This window comes from Numenius arquata, chromosome 7 (genome assembly GCF_964106895.1).
Source record: "Numenius arquata chromosome 7, bNumArq3.hap1.1, whole genome shotgun sequence".
Lineage (NCBI taxonomy): Eukaryota > Metazoa > Chordata > Aves > Charadriiformes > Scolopacidae > Numenius > Numenius arquata.
Genome location: NC_133582.1, coordinates 60,839,035 through 60,862,134, shown reverse-complemented (window position 1 = coordinate 60,862,134; position 23,100 = coordinate 60,839,035). Strand labels below are relative to the sequence as shown.

Genomic DNA, 23,100 nt, shown 5'->3' with positions numbered 1-23,100 from the left:
GTGTGCACATGCATGCACAGGTCCCCTGTTTACTGTCACTGTGTGTATGTGTGCATGTGCACACACAGGTCCCATGTTTACTGTCACTCTGTGTGTGTGTGTGTGCAGGTCCCATGTTTACTGTCACTGTGTGTATGTGTGCGTGTGCATGTGCACACACAGGTCCCATGTTTACTGTCGCTCTGTGTGTGTGTGTGTGCGTGCGCACAGGTCCCATGTTTACTGTCACTGTGTGTGTGTGTGTGCAGGTCCCATGTTTACTGTCACTGTGTGTGTGTGTGCACGCGTGTGCATGCACAGGTCCCATGTTTACTGTCACTGTGTGAGTGTGTGTGCACACGCGTGCACAGGTCCCATGTTTACTGTCACTGTGTGTGTGTGCGCGCGTGTGCATGCACAGGTCCCATGTTTACTGTCACTGTGTGTGTGCGTGTGCGCGCGCACAGGTCCTATGTTTACTGTCACTCTGTGTGTGTGTGCACACAGGTCTCATGTTTACTGTCACTGTGTGTGTGTGTGCGCGCGCAGGTCTCATGTTTACTGTCACTGTGTGTGCACAGGTCTCATGTTTACTGTCACTGTGTGAGTGTGTGTGCACAGGTCCCATGTTTACTGTCACTGTGTGTGCATGCACAGGTCCCATGTTTACTGTCACTGTGTGTGTGTGTGTGCACACATGTGCACAGGTCCCATGTTTACTGTCACTCTGTGTGTGTGTGCACACAGGTCCCCTGTTTACTGTCACTGTGTGTGTGTGTGCACACAGGTCCCATGTTTACTGTCACTGTGTGTGTGTGAGTGTGAGATCTGTGCACTAGCCACCGGGCTCTGCGCACTAGCCACACGCTGAGCCAGGACGGCAGCCCCAACGCGGGAAGCAGCTCCTTCGTAGCCACTTTGCCGACGTTGTGCCGGACTCTCTCAGCGTTCCTGCTTCCCGGCAGAGCAGCTGCTGCCAAGCCGAGCGGTTGCTCTGCTTCCTGCCGCCCCGTATGGCGGCTCGTTTTAAAACAAGGCGGCGTTTTCGAGGCGCAGGAATTGTACAGGTGGGCGAGGAGGCAGGTTGGACGGGAACCCCTGCAGGTGGGTCTGAACATCTCCAGAGGAGGAGACCCCACAGCCTCTCCGGGCAGCCTGTCCCAGGGCTCTGCCACCCTCGCAGGACAGAAGCGCGGTTGGATTTCTGCGCTGGCAGCCCAGAAGGTCACCCGCATCCTGGGTGCGGCCGCTGAACGACGTCCTGCAGGTCACCTGGGTGAACGTCTGTCTTTATCTAGTTATTTGCAGGTTCCCAACGCATTTTCTTCGTTACCTCATCTCGCAGCCCACGGGGCGAGGATTAACTAACGGCGGGTACAGCCGACCGGCAGTGAAAAACTCCACCGACGTAAAAGGAAAATGAACTGAATTAAAAAAGGCCAAATACAATAAATTGCAATGCGGGTCTTCCACAGGACATCATAGAACTTGGGATCTTACGTGGCTCCTGCCACATCCTGTTTCCCTCCCTTTGCTGTTAAAGGAGAGCCGGGGGCAAGGGGACACCGAGCGAGTTCAGATTTTCTTACTATCCTCCTGGATTGCTGTTGAGCACGAGATAACGACATTAATTACTAAGTACCATCTCAAAACCGGCCCTATGTTTCACCTTCCGATGCTCGTTACCTACCAATTCAGCAGCACCCAGCACCGGGAAGAAAAGATCTATAATTTTTTTTTTTGTCAAAATCAATTTATTAAAGAGTCAATGTCACAACAAGCTCAAAATAACACATGCTCCAGAAATAAATGGGATGAAAAATACTCCGAACAGAAACATGGATGTTCTGAAGGCAGGGTAAAGCATCAGCCGCCAGAAACTCCTGCAAAACAGGGGCAAACTCTGTCGGTGCGATGGAGAAAAACCTGGGAAGAGCAGGCTCCTGGGCACACCGCCTGGGGAGGTGGTGCCGGCTGCCCGAGAAGTTAAATCAGAAAGGGCCCGATTTCCACGGCTGCACAGACCCCGGAGAGATTTCTTCAATAATTAGCCCCAGCACAGATTTTTTTTTTTTTTTTTTCACTGTGACTACTAACGAAACAAATTCAGTTGGTGCCTCACCAGAGCAGTTACAGCGATACTGTGTACGCGGCAGACGTTTGGCTCATGCAGCCTCCTCAGTTACGGGATTAGTTTTTCATTATTATTATTTACTCAAGAAACATTATAAAAAAATAAGTTTGCAATTTGTATTTAACTCCAGTTTTAGCTCCGCATCACCTCAGGCAAAGACAGTGTTTCAGCAGATAATCTAATTTGGCAAGAAATCTGCCCTAATCCTTAACCTCATTTTTGTAAATCCACGTAGAAAATAAACGCGAACTCTTTATACAAAACAGGAGCGAATAACTGTACCTATATAAAAAGGGATTCATTCCCTTTAGGTTTATTATCATGGCACATACTTTATAGTTTCACAACAGCAGACTAGTTTTCATTTAGGGGTTTTGTTTTTTTTTTTTTTTTTAAACCCCCAAGTAGAGCTGATGAATGGAAGGCTGTGAGTTCCCGGAGGCAGCTGACTCATGCATTAAGCAATTCGTGTTCTTTATCAGTTTTCCCGACAGCATCAGGGTTGGATAACGGGTCCAGGTCAGCGAAGAGACTGAACCAGGCGGTCAAGTCTTTAGGATTCTTTGTGGGATCTGGGGGGGGGAAAAAAAGAAAAAAAAAAAAGTACAGACTTGTCAGATATTTTAAAACAAAACTGCCTGAAAGTTTGACTGAGGTCAAACAAACGCCGTGCTCTTGTTTAATTTATTACTAAGGGCACTTCTGACAAAAAAAGTCTGAATGAGCGATGGCATTTTAAAACACTACCTTTAACAGAACGCGGAACTTTAGAAGGAGTGAATGTTTTACATCTGTCTGCCTGGGTATTTCACATGGCTCCTGCCATGCTAAGTACAGGATTTAATTAAAAATAAAGCCAATCTCCCTCTGCCCAGCTTTGTTCCATGAAAGGTGTTTTATTTGTGGGTGCACATGCAACGCCTGCAAAAAAGTAAAAGGAAAGGGAAGGCAAATTTTACTTTCGACCTCTCTTGCAGGGCTAAATTCCTTCCCCTAAATCCAGTTCATGTGACGGCTCTGTCCCCCCCGTGCGGGACCACACGAGGTCATTACGCATCTGGAATGAGGTTTGACTGGGAAGGTACCGGCTGGGAGAGAGGGGTACGTTTGACAGTCGGGCCCCGGCGCGGCTTCTAATATTAGGGTGTAGTTTTTGATGGATGTAAACAAATGGGACCCAGGAACACGTTCCAGCAGCAGCGGGGCTACTGCGTCTGTGTGTCTCTATCGACACCCGGATGTCACAGAGGTCTCCTGCCTCCTCTATTCCAAAAGGGCAGATGTTTGAGTTAAAGATGAGGTCTCTTTGGCTGCCGTAAAGAAGGTACCCTGTGCTTGTTACAGCACATGTAAGATACGGAGTGTGAAATAACGTGCTGTTCCACTCGGAGATAAAACATCGCGTGAAACAAGGGATCAATGGCCAAAACAGGCTCCCGCTGGCATGACTTTCGTCTTGGTGTCTGCAAGGCTGGAGGACCTGCCGCTTGCATAAACAGATTTAAAAGCAGCTGAAGGCTGTTCCTTTTTCTGCTGAAGGTACTGGAGCTGTGGCACCACGCTCCTTTCCAAAACAGTGTCCTAAACATAACCCTCTTTTTCTGCTGGCAGAAACGTGACAGTCTTTTAATTCCAGGGGGCAGGGGAAGGAACACGTATCGCTCCTTTCTTCTGCACTGAACGTCTTTGACGTAGCGACAACCTGGCAATGAGGATTCAACATATTCCTGGTTCACCCACCCAGAAAACACCAGTCAAAATCAGCTGGGCTTTGTCTCAGCAGCTGGCAGGACTATGCGCTCTTTGAGTCAGTGGCAAGAAGTGAATTAAGTTTCAAACAGATGATTACTGATACACGTTATCAACAACATTTGCAATTAGGGCTCTTCTGCCTTATCAGTAGCCTGTATTTTAGCCGCAGTGTCCTCCTGGAGCTTCAAAAACGCTGTTTATCTGAGCCAAAGTGCAGGCAGATGCTATTCTGTGTGACTCAAAATTAAAGTAGTAAAAGAAACTGTAGTTTGCGCTGGCTGGTTATAGAGTAAATGACCCTTTTGACACACTCCTGGCACCGAAGCCCCCCCAAAGCCATACACATCATACACCCCGTCAACACTCCAACGGAGCAATTCATTACCGAGCGCGTGATTCCTGAAATACATCATCGTAAAACCTGTTTCTGTAGTAGTTACTTTAACTGAGGAGACCGGTGAGATACACAAGACGCAGCTAAAAAGGAAAAGCAACGTTAACTGAAAAAAAAATCTATGAACGAATCACCTTTCCTGGGCGTCGCGTTGGTGTTGGGGCTGTTTGGTTTCTGTGCTGGCTGCGGTGCAGACGCCAGGTTCACGCCATCAGCTGCCCATCCTGCAATTCAACAGCACAGCAGCGTTAGCGGGAGGAGTTACCGCGTTAACTCTCACCCCCCCACGTGCCAGGCAGCCTTCCAAACCTTTACCCGGGCTGAAAAAGAATTAAAGAATTGAACAATTAAATTCAAGATGCGCTACTTCGAGTTAACTTAAAACTAGGTTTTAATTTAATGGAGTATCCCGTTGTTCTTCACTTGAGACTGTAACGATGCAGGAAAAGGGGAAACTGGGTATTGGCTATTTTTTGTTCTTACGTGCATGTTCCACAGCCACAAAAGAGTAACGATAAATACATTAATGAGGCCAGATGAGCGAGGCTGGCCTAACGAACCAGGGGTGGCCATACCACGGAAACACAGCAGGAAAAAATTGAGCATTTCTGTCCCTGACTTAAGATATTTAAGTTCTTGTGCTTTCTCACGTTTGAAGGACCGGTGGATGTAGTTCTGATTTCCATAATTTCTCCTTTGGGTGTGGTCTTGCCAATTACCCATCCATCTCAGGGAACTGGTGGAGTTAATTCTGCAGATTCACAAACAGGATATTAACTGCGCACACAGCCAGTATTTCCTTATTCAGTCTCTTTTTCTACGTGCTCTCTCATCCTTTTCTACTGCTCTCTGTGTCCTTCCTCCCTTTACTTTCTCCTCTTCCGAGACCCCTGTCAGATATTGGTACCCCGTGTCCTGACAGTCACTGTAAGAGCCACGTGAGTCACATAAACCCTTCCTCTCTCCAAGGGATCGTTCTCATCACTCTCTGCTCTTACCTTGACTAAAAAGGCTCTGAAGCCCAAGCCGTGTTATTAAAAGGAGGCAAGAAGAGCGTTTCTATAAAATCACATGAATTAGGAAGGAAATTTAAAGCCACAAACATCCTCCCTGTCTCTAAGGAAACAACCCAAAAACTTACTCAAAACTTGGATGCAGAGGCCTCACATATATTTGTTCTAGGGAAAGGTGATAAAGGCTTAGAAGCTAGCCCCCGCCCCCTGAGAATTAGATTTTTAAAGTTTAATCTTTCAAATAAGCACATTTGAATAATAAATAATAAAAAGTATGGCCTTAACATTTCAGAATGGCATAGTTGTGCAAGTGTAACAACACAGGAGAATGGCAAAGGCCATTACACACAACTACAGAGAACTGGAACACCTTCGTTAGTTTGCAGATGTGTTGTGGGAAAGTGCTTCAATTTGTCAACAGATGGCAACGGATAAATTGAGTGGCTCAAGCAAACAGGGACAAAGCCTAATTTCACAGAAATGAGCACAAGCGCTGCCTGGAAAGTTTCAGTGCAATTCCCAGGGACTTCAGTGAGATCAGGAGTTGGCTCCTGGAGACCTCACTGATGTTCACAGAATCACAGAATGATATGGGGTTGGAAGGGACCTCTGGAGATCATCCAGTCCAACCCCCTGACAGAGCAGGGTCACCCAGAGCAGGTCCCACAGGAACGTGTCCAGGCGGGTTTGAATGTCTCCAGAGAAGGAGACTCCACCACCTCCCTGGGCAGCCTCTTCCAGGGCTCTGCCACCCTCACAGGAAAGAAGTTCCTCCTCATGTTTAGGTGGAACTTCTTATGTTCAAGTTTGTGCCCATTTCCTCTTGTCCTGTCCCTAGGCACCACTGAAAAAAGACTGGCCCCATCCTCCTGACACCCACCCTTGAAGTATTTATAGGCGTTGATCAGATCCCCCCTCAGTCTTCTCTTCTCCAGACTGAAAAGACCCAAGTCCCTCAGCCTTTCCTCATCAGAGAGATGTTCTAGTCCCCTCATCATCCTTGTAGCCCTCTGCTGTACCCTCTCCAGCAGTTCCCTGGCCTTCTTGAACTGGGGAGCCCAGAACTGGACACAGAGCTCCAGATGGGCCCTCCCCAGGGCAGAGCAGAGGGGGAGGATGACCTCCCTCCACCTGCTGGTCACACTCTTCCTGATGTCCCCCAGGATGCCATTGGCCTTCTTGGCCACAAGGGCACATGTTCCTTTACAGCGATGAGACAGGCAGACCAGGAGTGAAACACTGCAGAGCAGTTGACTCCTTTGGGGCTCTCCTTTTGAGTCCCTGGGCTAAAACTCAGGAAGCAGCATGTTCCTGAGAGACGCTGTGGTCTGGTTCTCTGAAATGCAGGAAGCTCAAGTCCCACTTAGAAAATTAAAAGAACCTAACAACAGCCACAAAAACATCCAACCAGAAATGCTCCAGAAAACGTGTGATGCTTTTGTAATGAGCTTATCCATCTGTGAAGGCATTGGGAAAGACTGAAACAGAATTTTTACTAAATACTTTCATGAATTATGTTTTTACTGTTTTATGTTTAGCTGCAAAGAACAATTTGCCTTTCAAAGCCAAAGTGCAGCCCATCAATCTGAAAGCAGTTGCTGGCCCTCAGCCTGTTCGGGGTTTGCCCCTTCATGGGACGGCTCCTTTACGTGACCAGACACAAGATTATCGCCGAGACAGCAAGAAAACCCAACAGCTTACTTTTCAGCCGGCACCTACCCCAAACGTCACCACAATTAAATTTAGAAATGGAAACGGTGAGCTGCACATTTTCTTACCGACTAGAACATACGCACGTGTGGGTAAGATAAAGAGGAGCCCTCAGTGGGATGAATAAGCAAATAAATGAGGCCATAAACATCATAAAAGAGAAAGCCAACGCGCTCCGTGAAGAAGTGGAGAGGCCACCAAACTACAAAGCTGTATCTGGAAGGGAATCTTAAAGATCTGATGCTTTATTTTTAACATATATATAAATTTATATATATATTTTTGAAGCAGCAGCTGGTAGTCCCACAGCAATTCAAAGTCCCACTGTGCTGGATCCTGCCTATAAATACGGCCAGAGAAAACTCCGAGCTGGGAATTCCTGACCGTAAGAGTTTATAACCTGCGCAGCGTTGTGCCTGGTTTCCAGATTAAGATCTGAGGCAGAGAGAAAACAAAGCCCCAAAGATTTATGAGTGTGCTTAACGTAAAATAAGTAAGTAATCCCACTGAAGTTAATAGAAAAGTTAATGTGCTTAAAGTTAAGCATGTGAGTTTTAAGAATCTTTATGGTCTTAAGGCCAAATTCACACAGGAAGTATGTAACATCCAGGCTCCAGTGCGAATAATTATTCACATTGGATAATTCTCAAGCAATCCTATTAATTAGGGTGGGGAAAAAAAGTGTAAGATATGTATCAAGTCCTCAGTAAAAATATCCATAATTCATATATTCTAATATTTTCAACTTGTATGTTTAGATATGTTTATCCTGCAGTTAGTACTTTGGTTTTTTAAAAAAAAAAGTCTCTGTTTCCAAATTTATTGACAATGTCAAATCATGGAAGAAATGCTGTGAAGTGCAGTTTAAGATTAAAATTGAGATATTGCAAAATATAAAATGAACAAAATTTCACGTTCTGTTGAAAAATAAGAAAAAAAAACCCAAAAACTTCTTTGAAAGTTAGTTAAAATAATGCATTTTACGTGGCACCTGGAGTCAGCTGGAAACATGCTGATTATCAGATACAATCATTAGGTGATTAACTCTGACTTTTCAAATGCCAATAGATCAATTACCATGATCTTCTGCCAAAACCTTGGCCATCCATTTGAAAACACCGACTTATTTTATTCTTACAATACATATTTATTCTTTTCCAGGTTGACTGGAATGGATTTTCCATTTCTGGTGTTCCTGGAATGCAAGATACCTGAGCTCTGACTTCGCAGCGCTATCAGCCCAGTCAGTGCCAGCGTCTTCCGCAAATCAGAGGAATAACAACCACCTCAGAAAGGATTTGCCGTTTATATCTCAGAAAGATTTTTCCTTCAAAAACATGTTTACATTTAAAAACATGTAAAAACACTGAAAAAAAAAAAAATCAATCCCATAATATTTCTGTTGCTATTTTCAGTTATTTGCTTAAAATCTGTTTATGTCTCTGCATCAAGAAAGGTATTTTTCATCATTCCTTTTTCCCCTTTCAATAGATCCCACATCTGCTTCTGGTCACAAACTCTTTAATTTGACAACGCAATGACTAAAGCTCATTATTTTTTAGCTTATATTTTACGAGGTCAGATCCTGCACTCTTCCAGTCCCTCTTCACACTATCAATCACACTCATAGATGTATGTACCTCATCGTAAAAATACACCTAAAATGGTGCATCATCGCAAACGTCACTTCCCCAGTTTCCATCTAAGCATTGAAGTCAGTGAACCCAAATATCTTGCTTTAGGGGGCTGGTGGCAACTGGATTAATTATAAGGTAAATTTGACTTTTTTATTCTTGCCGAAATGTCACAGGTCGTTTGACATCACATATGACTGTACTAGTTGCACGGGTTCCAGGAAGCAGTCTTTGGGATGGAATCAGTCTGCTAGTCTTTCCTACACATTACTCTTCCTCAAATGAGATTTAAATGACTTGGGACAGAGCCCAAAAAGGCCAGCTCCTCCTCCAGCCTGCAAAGCCCTAGGAAAAATCTAGCTGGACCGCGAAGAGGACGAAGGTAGTTGCTGTTGGCTGGTTGTCACCACCTTCCTCCCTCCTCCCTTCCTCAAGGCCAAAGCAGCAGCAGGAAAGCTCTGCCCTACTCCCCCTCTTTCCTTTCCTCTCCCCCCAGCAGGAGCTTGAAAAACCCAAGAAAATGAACTGCACGGAAGAAAGGGGAGAAGAAGGGTTGTTACCTGCATCCGTAGATAACCTGCCTACAAGAGGAATCCCCCTGTTCTGTTGCTAGGATGAAACAACCCATTTCTACCTTACTCATAGCCCTACATGCAACAGTATGGGATGATTGAAAAAAAAAAATACACAAAAATGAATTAATACAATTGAGTTTCACTAAGTTGTTTAAAAATAGTATTCCCAGACAAAATACGATAATCATTTTCAGTTCTTTGGCCCCTTCACAGAGACAGCAGTTGTGATTTAAACAGTAAAACCCACTCAAGCAGATTTTCTGTTACGGAAAAAAAAGTCTCTCAGGCCTACAGAACATTTCAGGAAACTCAATGAAAATATTCAAGACAGACTTCAGGCTTTAGGGTACTTCGTTCACAAACACTGAATGAGCAGGGCTAGAAAATCAAATATGCTACTCACATCTTCTCCAGGCCACTCTGCTTTAAATTCAGGGTTTCTGCCTCTATGGCACAACAAAGGCTGTCACCGCACTTCTGCACAGCAGAAAGCCATGCTCTAAAACTTAAAAACAAAATGCTAAGAGAACAAGAGGAGCTCTCACCATGTAAAGATGACTGCAAGTCATTCATGTTTTGGTCCAACAGCTGTGAGGGCAGGAAACCCGACGGTGTTGGTGCCACGGACGATGACGTGTTCTCCACGTCCCCAGCTGAGGAGTTCACGGCGAGATCAGCGAGTGCAACCTGTCCAAAAACAGCCGTCCACTCCCTGCTGAACTCCCCCTCTTCCAGGGAGGAGGCGTTGAGGATCTCATTCAGCAATACCATGTCATCCTTGTCACCAGGCTCTGCCTCCAAGGACCTCACAAACTGATCCTTTGAAGCTGTCTCAGAACAAGAGTTGAGATAAATAGGGGTTTTTTAGACAAACAAAGAAAAGAAGGAAGCTTTTTAAAGCATCCAGTCTAGGTTTGGTATTTTTTTGCATGGATATTTATTGTTTTCTCTTTTAGACCCAACTCTCTTGGACATCTGGGCTTGTAGCTTATGCAACAAATAATTCCTTGGTTATCTTAAATAACCTCCCTGCCGTTAAGACTCATTTCTCATTAAAAACGATACCACAAGTATGCTTAAAAATCTGTTAAGCACCACACCAAAATCATTCCATAGTCTAATATTTAAACCATTGGAGAAGACGACTTTTATGTTGCTTTTTTGAAGCATTATATAAAACCGTCAACAAAAAAAATCAGATTGGTATAAACTGAAAATAAAAAAGAGTTGGGGTTTATTCTAGAATTTTGTGAGAATGTACTTAAGATCACTTTTATGACCTTCTGCCCAGTGCTTGAATTACTGGGGTATTTCCCCGTGAGATCAGGTTACTCTGCAGAGGGTGGGATTTCTGCACTGGTGGATGCTGTAGGAGCTCTTTTCTGCCTCTCTCAGGCTGCTGAGAAATAACTGGGGCCACTTTCCTTCTGATTCCCCTTGAGGGCTTTTCTAGCACCAGAACTGCAACTGAAGAAGCTCTTGGCTCACTCGAGCCGTTACTCCTTAAAACCAATTTTTCCTTTTTTAGAAATGTGAAATAGTTCTGTAAAATACACGAAGCTTGTAACCAGGATCGTAATCCTTTTCTCCAGCTTACAAAATATTTGGAGAGTGAAAGAACTGTCAAGGAACCCCCAAGTATTATTTTAGTTGGAAACATTTAGAGCTCCACCGTGGGAGCACACAGAGGGCAAAACCGGTGGTAAACGATGTTGATAAGTTAAACTGATCAGGGTTTCAGTAATGTATCTTAATTATGCTTGTTTCAAACTTGTGGTAAGGCACAGAAGCCACTTCAGTTTTCCAAAGTTGGGGCAGATCAGCTGAGCTCTGCAAGTTGGATACAACTTGTAAAGATGTTTTTAACCTTTTTGGGTGGGGATGGAAGATTTATAGTTGCATAGCAGCAAAGCACTGCATTTTATTTAAATGCAATGGTCTTCTCAGGCAAACTCCCTTTTAATAGCTGTAATAATTTCTAATGAAATGGCTGAAGTTGAGTCAGAGGAGAAAAAAAAAGGACAAAACAGTGTTTTAAAATAGGCTGATGAGTCAACATACACACCTACGTACTGAGAAACAAATACTGCGACACATAATATAAGGATTTTACTCATTACTGAAGTCAGCTTTGAGATTCAGCTCCTTTCACATTTGTATATACCTCTGTACTCCCTGCCAGGGCCCACAAATCAGAAATAGAAACATCACAAACAAGTCAATTCTCCTGATGTTCCCCCTAGACTATAACTAAAATACCATAGAAAACAATTTGTTCTCATGAATTTTCAGGCTGCTTTCCCATCTTCAGATAAAGAGCAGAGGATGTTAAGGTTGTCCAAGCACCTACAATTCCCCCCTGTAGCAGTTCAGCAGGCGAGGCAGAGAGGCAAATCCTTCCACAGGGGAAAGACATCTTCTATTTCAAAAGGACTTAAGGACTCTGATCTCTACGGGGCACCAGCATCTCAAAGCTGCTTTCAGGAGGCCCCTTCGTTAAGGTGGAGGGCTTAAGGGGGGAGCTGCAAAGAGAGCATCATTAGAGACAGATCTGCTAAGGCGTAACGCCAACACTGTACCTGACCACAAATGACATTTACTCTAAGGGAACAAAGGCTTTGCAGCAACACAGCTCAGAGCAAAACTCTGCTTCATCTGGGTATCACAGAATCATAGAATGGTTCAGGTTGGAAGGGACCTTAAAGATCATTGCGTTCTGCCCCCCCTGCCCTGGGCAGGGACACCTCCCACAGGACCAGGTTGCTCAAAGCCCCGTCCAACCTGGTCTTGAACCCCTCCAGGGATGGGTATCCCAACTGCAGGAGTCTCCTTTTCACTGGGGGAGAAAGTACAACATCTAGCTTCACATCTGAAGAGCGGCAGCGAGTATGACCACCAGAGGAGTGACACGTTTCTTGTCTCAGCAGCCTTTCTGGTCTCCCTGCAGGGCCGAGGCACCCGGGGCAGGGGAGGAAAAGGTGGTGCTTGTGCTCAGGCTGCCTCGAGTAAGCAGCAGTAAGTTCTATCCTTGTTTGCAGTAAAGGTTATCTTCAAACCAGTCTTGCTTACCGAGATACTACTCCTGCGGTGTCTCTGCTAGATTACTAGAATGATATGGGGCTTTCTCACCTCACCCATAAAGTCTTCTATTACTTCTCTTCCTGTTTCTCTGTTTTCACTGCCCATTTTCACAGTCAACATCCTTTTTTTGTCTGCACATGCTGCCCCTAACCTTATAAATCATAGAATTGTAGAATGGTTTGGGTTGGAAGGGACCTTATAGATCATCAAGTTCCAACCCCTGCCCTGGTCAGGGACACCTCCCACTAGACCAGGTTGCTAAATGTCCACAAGAAAAACCCACAAAATCCTGATAAAACACTGGAAAAATAATGTCACTGTATTATTTTTTGTAGTTGTTCGAACCAGCCTCTAGCAATGCTCATAATCCTTTGCAAACATGCCTCATTTTGCTGGTATTTAAAAAAAATTAAATGCGAAGAGAAAGTAAAAATATTTACAAAGATACATGCTCAGAAATACAGGATGAAGACTTCCTTCTGAAACACACACCAAAGTGTGTGTTCACCTGTAACACCTCTAACTATACTGCTGCACTGAAAATAATACAATATTCCTGAGGCTAAAGCTAGCTAGTGTGTAAAACTAGGGGAAGTGGCTGATATTGTAATATTAACATAACCATCCTTATCTGATGAAGCCGTCCCACAACTCCTTTCATATTGATTTATCTATTTGACTAAAGAAGAAAAAAAAAAAAGCCTTCTAACTGACGTAGCTAAACTTGTATGACCAATAATTGTCTGCATTATCTGTATCTCCACTAAGAAGGTCCAACAAGGAATCGAACTGAGTAAGAAGGAAACCAGAAGAAAAAAGCCACCATCAGACACTCACTGACCTTTTTTATTAACCACAGAAAAGAAGTCATCACTGCCTCACCTATCCACAGGTTCTGCCCAGGAAGCTGAGGACCCTTCCCTGTTTCTGCCCTTCATGGGTGATTCCCCACATGGGGAATTTCCCCACAGCGCAAGAGACAAATCCAAAGTCGAGGTGTTTGCAAATGCTCCCTTCCTCCCCCACCACGAAGGCAGGGCCTTAAATACCCCAAATAACACTCTCAGTCTGATGGAGTAAACCGCATAAAGGGATTTTTTTCTTTGCTGATTTACTACTTGCTTTTTGAGTTGCCACAGTTGGTTTTGTTGTTGTTGAGGGTTTTTTTTTTAACTCACTCTTCATAAATGAGTGAAGGGCAAACGAGAAACTATGTGCAAGACTCTTACTGCAGAAGAAAACTCAATATAAAACTTTTGGTCCGATCTTTCATATGTTACAGGGTAAAACGGTACCCTTTAGAAAAAAAACAGCACATCCCCGTGGGCTGCCACTGCTCTAATGAAAGGATAAGGACAGCAGTAGAGCCTGGAATGAAAGACTGTTTTCTCACGTGTATATGAGAACAGCACAGCAGATTTAATTAACTATCTGGCTGAAAGAAGTCACCAGTTCTTTCATATCTTTTTTTTTTTAAGAGGACTGAATAGAATCATAGAATTGTCCAGGTTGGAAGGAACCTTTAAGATCATCTAGTCCAACCATCAACCTAACTCTGATAAAAACCATCACTAAACCATGTCTCTAAGCACTCTGTCAACCCGTCTTTTAAATCCCTCCAGGGATGGTGCCTCAACCACTTCCCTGGGCAGCCCATTCCAAGGCTTAATAACCCTTTCCATGTAAAAATCTTTCCTAATATCCAATCTGAACCTCCCCTGGAGCCACTTGAGGCCATTTCCTCTTGTCCCATCGCCTGTTCCTTGGGAGAAGAGACCGACCCCCCCCGGCTACACCCTCCTTTCAGGGAGTTGTAGAGAGTGAGAAGGTCTCCCCTCAGCCTCCTTTTCTCCAGGCTGAACACCCCCAGCTCCCTCAGCCGCTCCTCACAAGACTTATTCCCATAAGTCTTATTCTTACAAAAATAATTTGTTTCTGATACATAAATTCCTGATATAAAATCTTGTGGTCACTAGCATATTCAGCCTGGAGAAGAGAAGGCTCCGGGGAGACCTCATAGCAGCCTTCCAATATCTGAAGGGAGCCTACAGGAGAGCCGGAGAGGGACTCTTTGTCAGGAAGTGTAGTGACAGGACAAGGGGTAATGGTTTTAAATTGGAAGAGGGGAGATTTAGATGAGATATTAGGAGGAAATTCTTTACTGTGAGGGTGGTGAAGCACTGGAACAGGTTGCCCAGAGAAGCTGTGGATGCCCCATCCCTGGAAGTGTTCAAGGCCAGGTTGGAGGGGGCTTTGAGCAACCTGCTCTAGTGGAGGTGTCCCTGCCCATGGCAGGGGGGTTGGAACTAGATGATCTTTAAGGTCCCGTCCAACTCCAACTATTCTATGATTCTATGATTCTATATTGCCAAGGGTTATGATACAACAACTAATGAACCCTAAAGAAAAGTTCGTGAAACGTTACAGGAGGGGTAAGGTTTACAGTGGGACCTACTTCATTCTACGATACCTAACCTTGAATCGCCTGTTACAGTGCATTTTATCCCCAGGAAGGTTTACTTCATATTATAACATTAGGAATGGCACCTCTGCCTGTATACGAAGTCGAGTTTCCTTTAACACTGTTTAAATACTGCAGCTGAATAATTTCATTCAGAAATACATCAACCTTTCGGATTATGAAAACACTTAACATCTAAGATTAAAATTATACTTGGTGCTTGTAATTGAAAAGCAGGTTAAACAGACATGCACAAATGTTTCATACCATTTTCTTCAGGTTGCAGGTCTAGTAAGTCATCTATGGCACCTAAAAGCAAAAAAGAAAAAAAAAAGAAAAAGAAAAACAAGAAAAAAGAAAAAGAAAAAAAAGAAAAAAGCAAAGCAACAAAGGAAGATCTGCAGAACACCGACAATCGGTATGTACACATCTAAAGGTAGTTTTCTTAAGTCTCTTCACCTGAGTTCTGCTTGTGGTTACAATTTCCTTGCAAGGCGGGTATGACATCCTTGCCATTGTCAGCTGAAATCAAGATCCATAAACATGTCAAATCGCACTTGGCATAAGACCATGCTTACAAACAACATCACTGTGGGATCAACATGGCTGTTGGTATGCGTGTTTAAAATGAACCTGGCCACAATGGATGGAAAGACCCAAGATGTAAGACCTATTTTTCTAAGAAGTGAGGCAAATTTCCAAAGAATAACCTGAGGGGCATCTTCCTTTAAATCACCACCTGAGACACCAGCCCATCTCCAAGCTGAGCGCACCCAACTGAGGCAATGGCAAGAATCAGGCAGGTCCCTGCGCTCCTCCAGAAACAGACACTTCTTCTAGAAGCTTGTATTTGCAAAGGCTAGTAGAGAGCACAAAAGTGCGGTCTCATCACTCCCTCAATCACCTTCCTTGACAATATGTTCTTCCTGATGACACCAACTCTGGGACTAGGGGAAAGGAATCTTCCCCCAGAGCCCGCCAGGTCAGGATAAAAGTGACACCACCTCCTCTCCTGCGGGGAAATAAATGGGCCAGGACCAACAGGAGGGAAGATGTACAGCTGAGGGTATAGACTATCAGGGGTGAAAAAACCCACCCTGCCCCAACTGTAACTACCTTAAGTTCTGAGCAAGTTTCTCAGGTTAGATACAGAGTCAAAACAATCATCTAGATTCCATCTATCTGTGAAGAGAGAGACACTTCCCTCAGGTGATTAACTGCATTTAAGATACGTAGCAAAACAGGAGGGGTGAGTTACCTGCTGAAAATGCCTTTCTCTCCCCGTGAACTGTTGAGGAAATCTAGCTCCTACATAACTATGTCTGTAGCTCTAAGGGTGAATGAAGTATTGCCAGAACTGGAAGGTAGATCTGCTGGAAGCCTCAAGCTTGAGGCTGGAAAGCACACAAAAATGCGCTATAGAGGAATAAAAATCGACTGCCAAACCCTTCCAGGCAAAACTTCAAGGTGTGTTCAGAACTAACTGGAACAGAACAGCTTGCTTACTGTTTTAATCATATTATTTTAACAAGGCTTTGACTAGTACAATGGCGTGGAAACATGCCACCAGCGCTAGAATCAGCTGGTCATTTAAGGACCCATGGTCACATCTGGTCACACTCTATATAGACAGGAGAGGCACAGACACGTAGGGATGGATATACATGATGTTTCCACACAAGGGCAATGCGCAACGCAAGAGGGGATCAGCCCAGCACCAAATTAACTGGGAAGGGGGGGGAAAAAATAAGAAAGAATTCAAGAGTTCATGAAAGATGGGCTATGGATTGCCACAATTCTGTAACGACAAAAGTCCCACTTATGGCTGAAAGCCTGCCCTGATTCTGTGGTAAACATGATGGAGCCAATCTTAAAGACACCCACAGCATTTTAAAGGAAAATTCAGAGCAATTGATAAAAAACTGGAAGTTATAAAGTATTACTTCAGTCTGTACAGAGTACTTTAAGGAAAAGAAAATATCTTAGCAATGGCACAGACCCACTAGTGTATGGAAATGGAAAAATTTAGCAGAACAGGCAGAACTATTCCAAAATACTTCAGTTCCTTTTAGGGGTGATGGAGAAAGAGACAGAATGAGGTATTCATATTATGGACGATGGTGAAATATTTTACAGCCCATCAGTAACTGAGATTCTAGAAAACATCTGCTAAGAAAATATACGTCAGATTTTGTATCCAAGAATATTAAAATATCTCGTCAATGAGATAGCTGATCTAATTAACTGCAAAATGGGTGAAACTTCAAAACACTGGACATGTCCTAATATCATGTCATTATTACAAAACCCACTCAAACAACAACAACAATTAACAGGGTGACTCAAGTAATTGTAGGTAACTTTGGGCTGCTAGCTCAGCAGTACTCCTAGGCAAAACACTCACTGAATCCCATTCAGTACGATTCAGAAAATAATTCATAATAAATTCATAATAAATGTTCCTATAACCTTGTCTAGGTTGGAAGGGACCTTTAAGATCATCTAGTCCAACCATCGACCTAGCTCTGACAAAAACCATCACTAAGCCATGTCTCTAAATAAATGGTGTTTTCCTGGAAAACAGACCTAGTTAAAAAAATCCAACTAATTTCATTCTTTAACAAAACTATGAGCTTTCTTTGGTAAAGATACTTGTTTAGAAACAACTCGACTTTGCACTGCGCAGCCTTCCAGCTCAAAAGTTAGCACTGCATAATATCTATAACGAACATATTGAATGGATTAGGGACCTGACAACTAACAGATGTCAGAAAGCAGTTGTTAGGAGAAATAATTGCAAAGTAGAAGTGTTTCTAGTTTAGATCTGCGAGGTTTAGTGCTATATCCATCGCTATCCCATGGCTTTAGCAGTCATCTGGAAGTAAACACAAAATCCCTCTTGAAAAAAACATGTGCAAACAACTAACAGACTATTAGAGGTGGTCGTTCGGGCCAGTCATTTGGTTTCTGTAGTCAGAGCTGGGAGAATTTAATACCACTAAGTGGTAAGTTATATTCCTAGGAATAAAGAATATAAGCCATGCTGCAGAAAGGAAGAATGAGTCCTGGAAAGCTCTGACTAAAAGGAACTGAGTCTTTGATAAGCAACAAATTCAAACACGAGCTTCTAACTTGATGTTGCAGCAAAATGAGGTAACTTTCTTGAATACAAAAACAGAAATGTGATTTTACTTTCTAGAAACATGATAGGGGAGACCAACATCAGAAATGGCTTGTACAGTTACATATTTCACATTTTACAAGGGATGTTGGAAAATAGAATGGAAACAGCAACTTAAAAAAAGAAGAAGTAGAGAAGGTGTCTTCAAGACATCAATATGGTTAGTCTATTGAAATGAAGATGTGAGAGGTGTCTTGATTTTAATGTAGTACCTTTTAAAGTACCTTTACAGAGGATAAAAAGCTACATATTAAAGGGATTCTCCATTGATTTAGTAGAAGAAGGTATACTATAAGCCGTGGCATTATTTAGGCTAGGAGGACCTCTGAGGGTCACCTTGTCCAAGCCTCTTGTCAGAGCAGAGCCAGCTATGAAGTCAGATCAGGTTTCCCAGGGACGAGTCCCATCAAGTGTTGAAGATCTCCAGGAATTAAGATTCCACAGCCCCTCTGGGCACTTTTTTCAGGCCTTTGCCACCCTCACCATGAACACTTTCTTTCGTAGTATTTAATCAGAATTTCCCTTCCTATGGCTTCTGTTTGTTGCCTCCCCCATTATGTCAACTCCAGTTGGAGTCTGGCTGTGTCACTGGGTAATAATCACCCATCGGCAGCAGTTGAGTATGACTTTGCCCAACTTTTAGGCAGAAATTCCACCGAATTCATCAAGGTTTTAACAGAGTACACGTTTAATCGGTGGAATAAACTAGCAAGCTACGTGACACACCTTCCTTGTCCCAACGCCTGCTCACCTGTGGATCCTTTCCTTGACGACGTGCCCAACATCAGAATTATGCTTTGGAAGACAAACTATTTGACCCATCTGAGAGTAACTGAATGAAATGCGGTGGGACAGAACATATGAGATGGGGTTTAACAGATCTTCCCCACCTTAGGTTTTATGGGGATTTGCCAGGTGAAGTCAAACATTTATGAAATACACAAAAATGAAAAAAATCTGCATTACAGCACTTATGAACTTGTGATAACATGAAATAAAATACCTGAATAGTTTGATTCCTTGGTATGGCTCTCCTCATCTAATGAAATCAACCTTAATTTGAAAAAAAGAGAAAAAAATTGAGAAAATAATTCTAAGGCTGTAGAATAATAACACATTTTTCTCTTTTTGGTCCCATCATTACAGAATCATATCGATAACAAATAAACAGTTAATTCAGATGGACTCTTGCATTTGCTGTATGTGTTGGTCTGTTGGTAACATTTATTGTCCCATTGGCAGGGGTCTATTGAAAAGCAGAATTAGATTGAAGACCAACTATCAAAACGTACCACCCTTCCATTTTTAATCTAACTAAATATTGGTAATGAAAAGTACAGCGGATTCTGCTTTTCCAGATTTGCTCTTTCATAACTATCAAGAAGGAGGTACAACTGTTTCAAAAAACCTCACTAAAACCCCAAGCCTGCTTTGCGCTTCTCTTTTTAACAGCAACCAGTTAAAAATCAAGTCAGGTGAGTTTTGTCCCACGTCAGCTGATTTCTAAAAAAACCAAATCATCAGTGTTGACAAAAAAACCCCTCTTGACAGAAAAAAAAGCTGTGATTTACATGCAATTCTTATACAAAAGTAGTTTCTTCAGTGAAGGCTATGTACTTTCTAATGCTATTATTTTGTGTAAAGCCATTCAACCCCGTAGGGAACGAAGCAGCCACGAGGCTGACGTGAAGGTGAAGGGGACACATTCCTCCCACCCTGTAGTGACAGGACAGGAGGAGCCACCTCCCCTGCTCTTGAGGATGGGCTTTTGGGGAGCAGAGAAAAATTAGATTCAGGCCAAATTCTAGCATAATGAATGTTTACTGTGAATGGCAAGTTCATGAGGATTTTCAAAGCTTGGTTTTGTGTAATTCTTCTAGATGTTTGTTTATGGTTTGTTTTAGACAGAGAATGGTGACATATTTTTTCCCCTCGGTTTTATGACACACAAGGACAAAGGTAATCCATAAATAAAACCAAGTACAAACACGATAATGCATCTGAGGCATTTAATGACAGGTGCCAATGCACACATCTTGCATAAATCATGCATTAATTCTAGAATTCTATATTCAACATTGAGGAAAACAGTAGTTTATGACATTTTTTATTATTGTCACATGAGATGTAACAGATTCAAGGAACTGCTGCAGAGACAACCACCTGCCAAATGGCACTTGGCCTAGTCCTTTCTAATCCACTTAGCACCAAACCTGACCAGTTTATAAACTGGTTTTGGTCAGTGGTTCTGAACCTAAACAAGTAAAAGGACTGGAAAACGGGACTCTTTAAAAATCCATTATTATAAACAGCCGAGCAAAATCCATTAATTATCAGTCAAGCTGTTCTCTGCTTTTGGACAACTGATCCTCTGCTGGGTGCTTCGTTTAACCAGGGATAGTCAAAACAACAGCTGGCAGCAGGATTATATGGAGGTCGCATCTCCTCGCAACCCAATCCTGACGGTCCCCGTTGGGGAGGGATCGCGTCTCGCTCTCCTGTTCTCCTCTCCCCATGGCAGCCCATTCATAAGTCTCTCTCACCTCGGAGCTACAGGTAACTCAAAGCCTCGATCGCATCAGCTCGCTTGGATGTACTTTTTACTAAGTACCCCCTGCTTCATTGGGTTACTAACCGATGCTGTATAAGTTACAAAAACTAATCGCTGCTCGCAGCAATCAGGAATCCATATCCTGTTCCCAGGTGAAAGGAGATGCTGCTGAAGGGAGAAATACAATCCTCATACATCCTCCCCCATGTGTGGTTGTTTACCGTTTCTTTTACTAAAGAAAAATGAAGCAAAAGCTGGAAAATAAAGAGGCAGCTCAGAAAGATGAAAAACATATAAAGGTTTTACGGGTCTTTTTAAACTTTATGGTGAAATTAAAAGCTTTATTAGTTTTCATGTGCACATTACAACATTTCAGGAATTCTTGTAATAAGCTTACTATTAGCTAGTGTGATTGGAATAGCTGTGTCTGTATTTCCATTTATAAATGTTCGGTGACTTTAGCAACCAGAAAGCACATCAGAGACAAAAATACTTATTTAAATATATAGGCCATGTGACTTACTGACTCTGCTGATCTTGTACTGAGCCGGTGCTCTCAATCTGCAGGTCCTCCTTTTCTGCTTTTTCTGTTAATTTATTCACAGGATCTTGTAAGCTCTAAATCATAACAATATAAAAGAAGAGAAGAAAACAAAACAGAATCAGGGAAGCAAAAGTGTGCCATTTAAGGCCAAAACAGAACTATAGAACCTACATAAATTAAGGAAGAATGTTTTTGAGCTGTATCAAAATTATATCTGACTCAAACAAGCAAAATAAAAACGTTAGGAGATACTCATTCAAATTGAGTCACGTGAACACACTTTAAATCAGAAGGTGACTCTTGGCTACTTCTACACTCACGTTCTCTTTCTGATATTTCTAAAAGCAGGCACTAAAAGCATGTTTCTTTGCCATTTTGGGGGTTTGCCTTTTTTTTTCCCTCCTCCTTTTTTTTAGAAACCAAACTGGTAGACCTGTCATATTCTGCAGTTGTGTATTTTTTTTTCCTCTCAGTAAGTTACTCTTCTATCCAATACCACAACTTAATTTCTCACAAGCACCCAGAGCACTGCAGACATCCTGAGTCAAAAGAAGGTGATGGTACAAGAGTTGGGGTGTTCTGCCTGTCACTAAGCACAGCAGCACAGAGGCCCAGGAAGGATGGTGACATGGTTTTGAACAACACACAGAACAACTTTAAGTACTGCCCGAGCGTACAAGCCAAAGAAAATTATCAGAAGTAAAATACTCTGCATCTTCACCAAGAAAAATACAAAGACATCAGCATTCTTCTTTAAGGAACTACATTTTATGATACTTCCTTCATGAGCGTTTCAGGAAATCCATATTTAAAGGACTGTGATCGAGCCACGGAAACAGCATATAGAAATGGAGCTCACAAGTACCTTGGGAAGGAAATAGCATGATAATAATGGCAGTTACCATTTCCTGTATTAGAAAAATAAATATAGCTCTGAAATATAGCTTCGGTTTCAATGGAGATGATGATAAAAATTGTTAAAAATCACCAACTGTATTTTAATTCAATTTAGAATTTAATTTAAGACAATATTCCCTCCAATTCTGATAGCAAATAATGAAATTATTTTTCTCTCTCCTGCCTGCCTCTACTCCACAGCCTGATGTACACTACAAACTGAGGTATCTTTTTAAACAGATTTAAAAAAAGATCTGCAGGATGGGTATGAAATAAAACTGAGTGTTAAAAAGCCATTGTAAAGTCTTTTCTAAACAAGAACCCATGGTGATGCAATCCCTATTGTCAGCATGTGTAGAAATGAAACTCATATTCCGTTAATTGTTTCAGGGAAGAAGCCTCATCATCTAGGAAGTGTAGTGATTAAACAAGGTTATAAAGTTACAGAGTTCAGAGAAAAACAAGCACCCTTCAGTTGGGTGGATGGAACACCCTGGACTTGGGTGGCTCAGAGCAGACCAACGTAGAACTTCACAGCACTCGGCTGGTTGCTCGTGCGGACTCACATAGACTTTGTTGGGAGCTGCCCCAGTATGTGACTGAAGGTAGGATCCCTCTCGTGTTTAGAAAGCTTTCTTCCTAGCTTCACCATTTCTCTTTTACTATAAAAATCAGGGTAAGACCATACATACCAGTAGAGCAAGTTCACAGTCATTCACTCTGCCCATCTTCTCTGGCTCTACAACCAAAAGCCACCCGATGATATTTTGTTTGTACAGACTAAATATCCAAGCTGACAAGGGGTTCCTCCATTGCAGAGTTACTTCTGGTTCCAGCTCCGGCACCATTCCTGGCCTGACTGCTGCTCACTTAGACAATTCCTCCACCTACAACTGGGCTGCTTTCAAGTCAAGCCAAGATTATCTGGACCACGTGTAAAACCTGTCCTCTGCACTTAAATCACTGGAGCATTGACAAGGAGCTCAGTTCCCCCCACGTGCCTTGGACAACTTAAGCGCTTCCTCTTGACTGAGAAAGAATCAAAGCAACAGAGTTACGGGCAGCTCCAGGAGCTAGGAAGACATCTCAGGATGTCATGACACATATGGAGAAGTGCAACACCACAAAGGAGACAAAAACTTGCATAGGTTTCATTTGGGGGGAGAGTTGAAAGGGAAGAAGAAAAGCAGGTAG

At 42.9% G+C, this 23,100-nt stretch overlaps 1 protein-coding gene across 2 annotated transcripts in view; it reads right to left on the bottom strand.

Moving 5' to 3' along the window:
* Window positions 1-1,721: 1,721 nt before the first annotated feature.
* Window positions 1,722-23,100, bottom strand: part of ICA1 (islet cell autoantigen 1) — a 67,218-nt gene continuing 45,839 nt past the window's right edge. The window contains exons 10-16 of one of the 2 annotated variants that reach the window (XM_074151094.1): window positions 20,989-21,083; window positions 18,918-18,967; window positions 15,193-15,255; window positions 15,001-15,042; window positions 9,737-10,018; window positions 4,394-4,483; window positions 1,722-2,685 (exon numbers count right to left, since the gene is read on the bottom strand). In XM_074151094.1, coding sequence (XP_074007195.1) covers window positions 2,564-2,685; window positions 4,394-4,483; window positions 9,737-10,018; window positions 15,001-15,042; window positions 15,193-15,255; window positions 18,918-18,967; window positions 20,989-21,083 — 744 coding nt within the window. In that variant the 3' untranslated portion in view covers window positions 1,722-2,563. The remainder of the gene's footprint in view (window positions 2,686-4,393; window positions 4,484-9,736; window positions 10,019-15,000; window positions 15,043-15,192; window positions 15,256-18,917; window positions 18,968-20,988; window positions 21,084-23,100) is intronic. The other variant, XM_074151095.1, reaches the window with a different exon arrangement.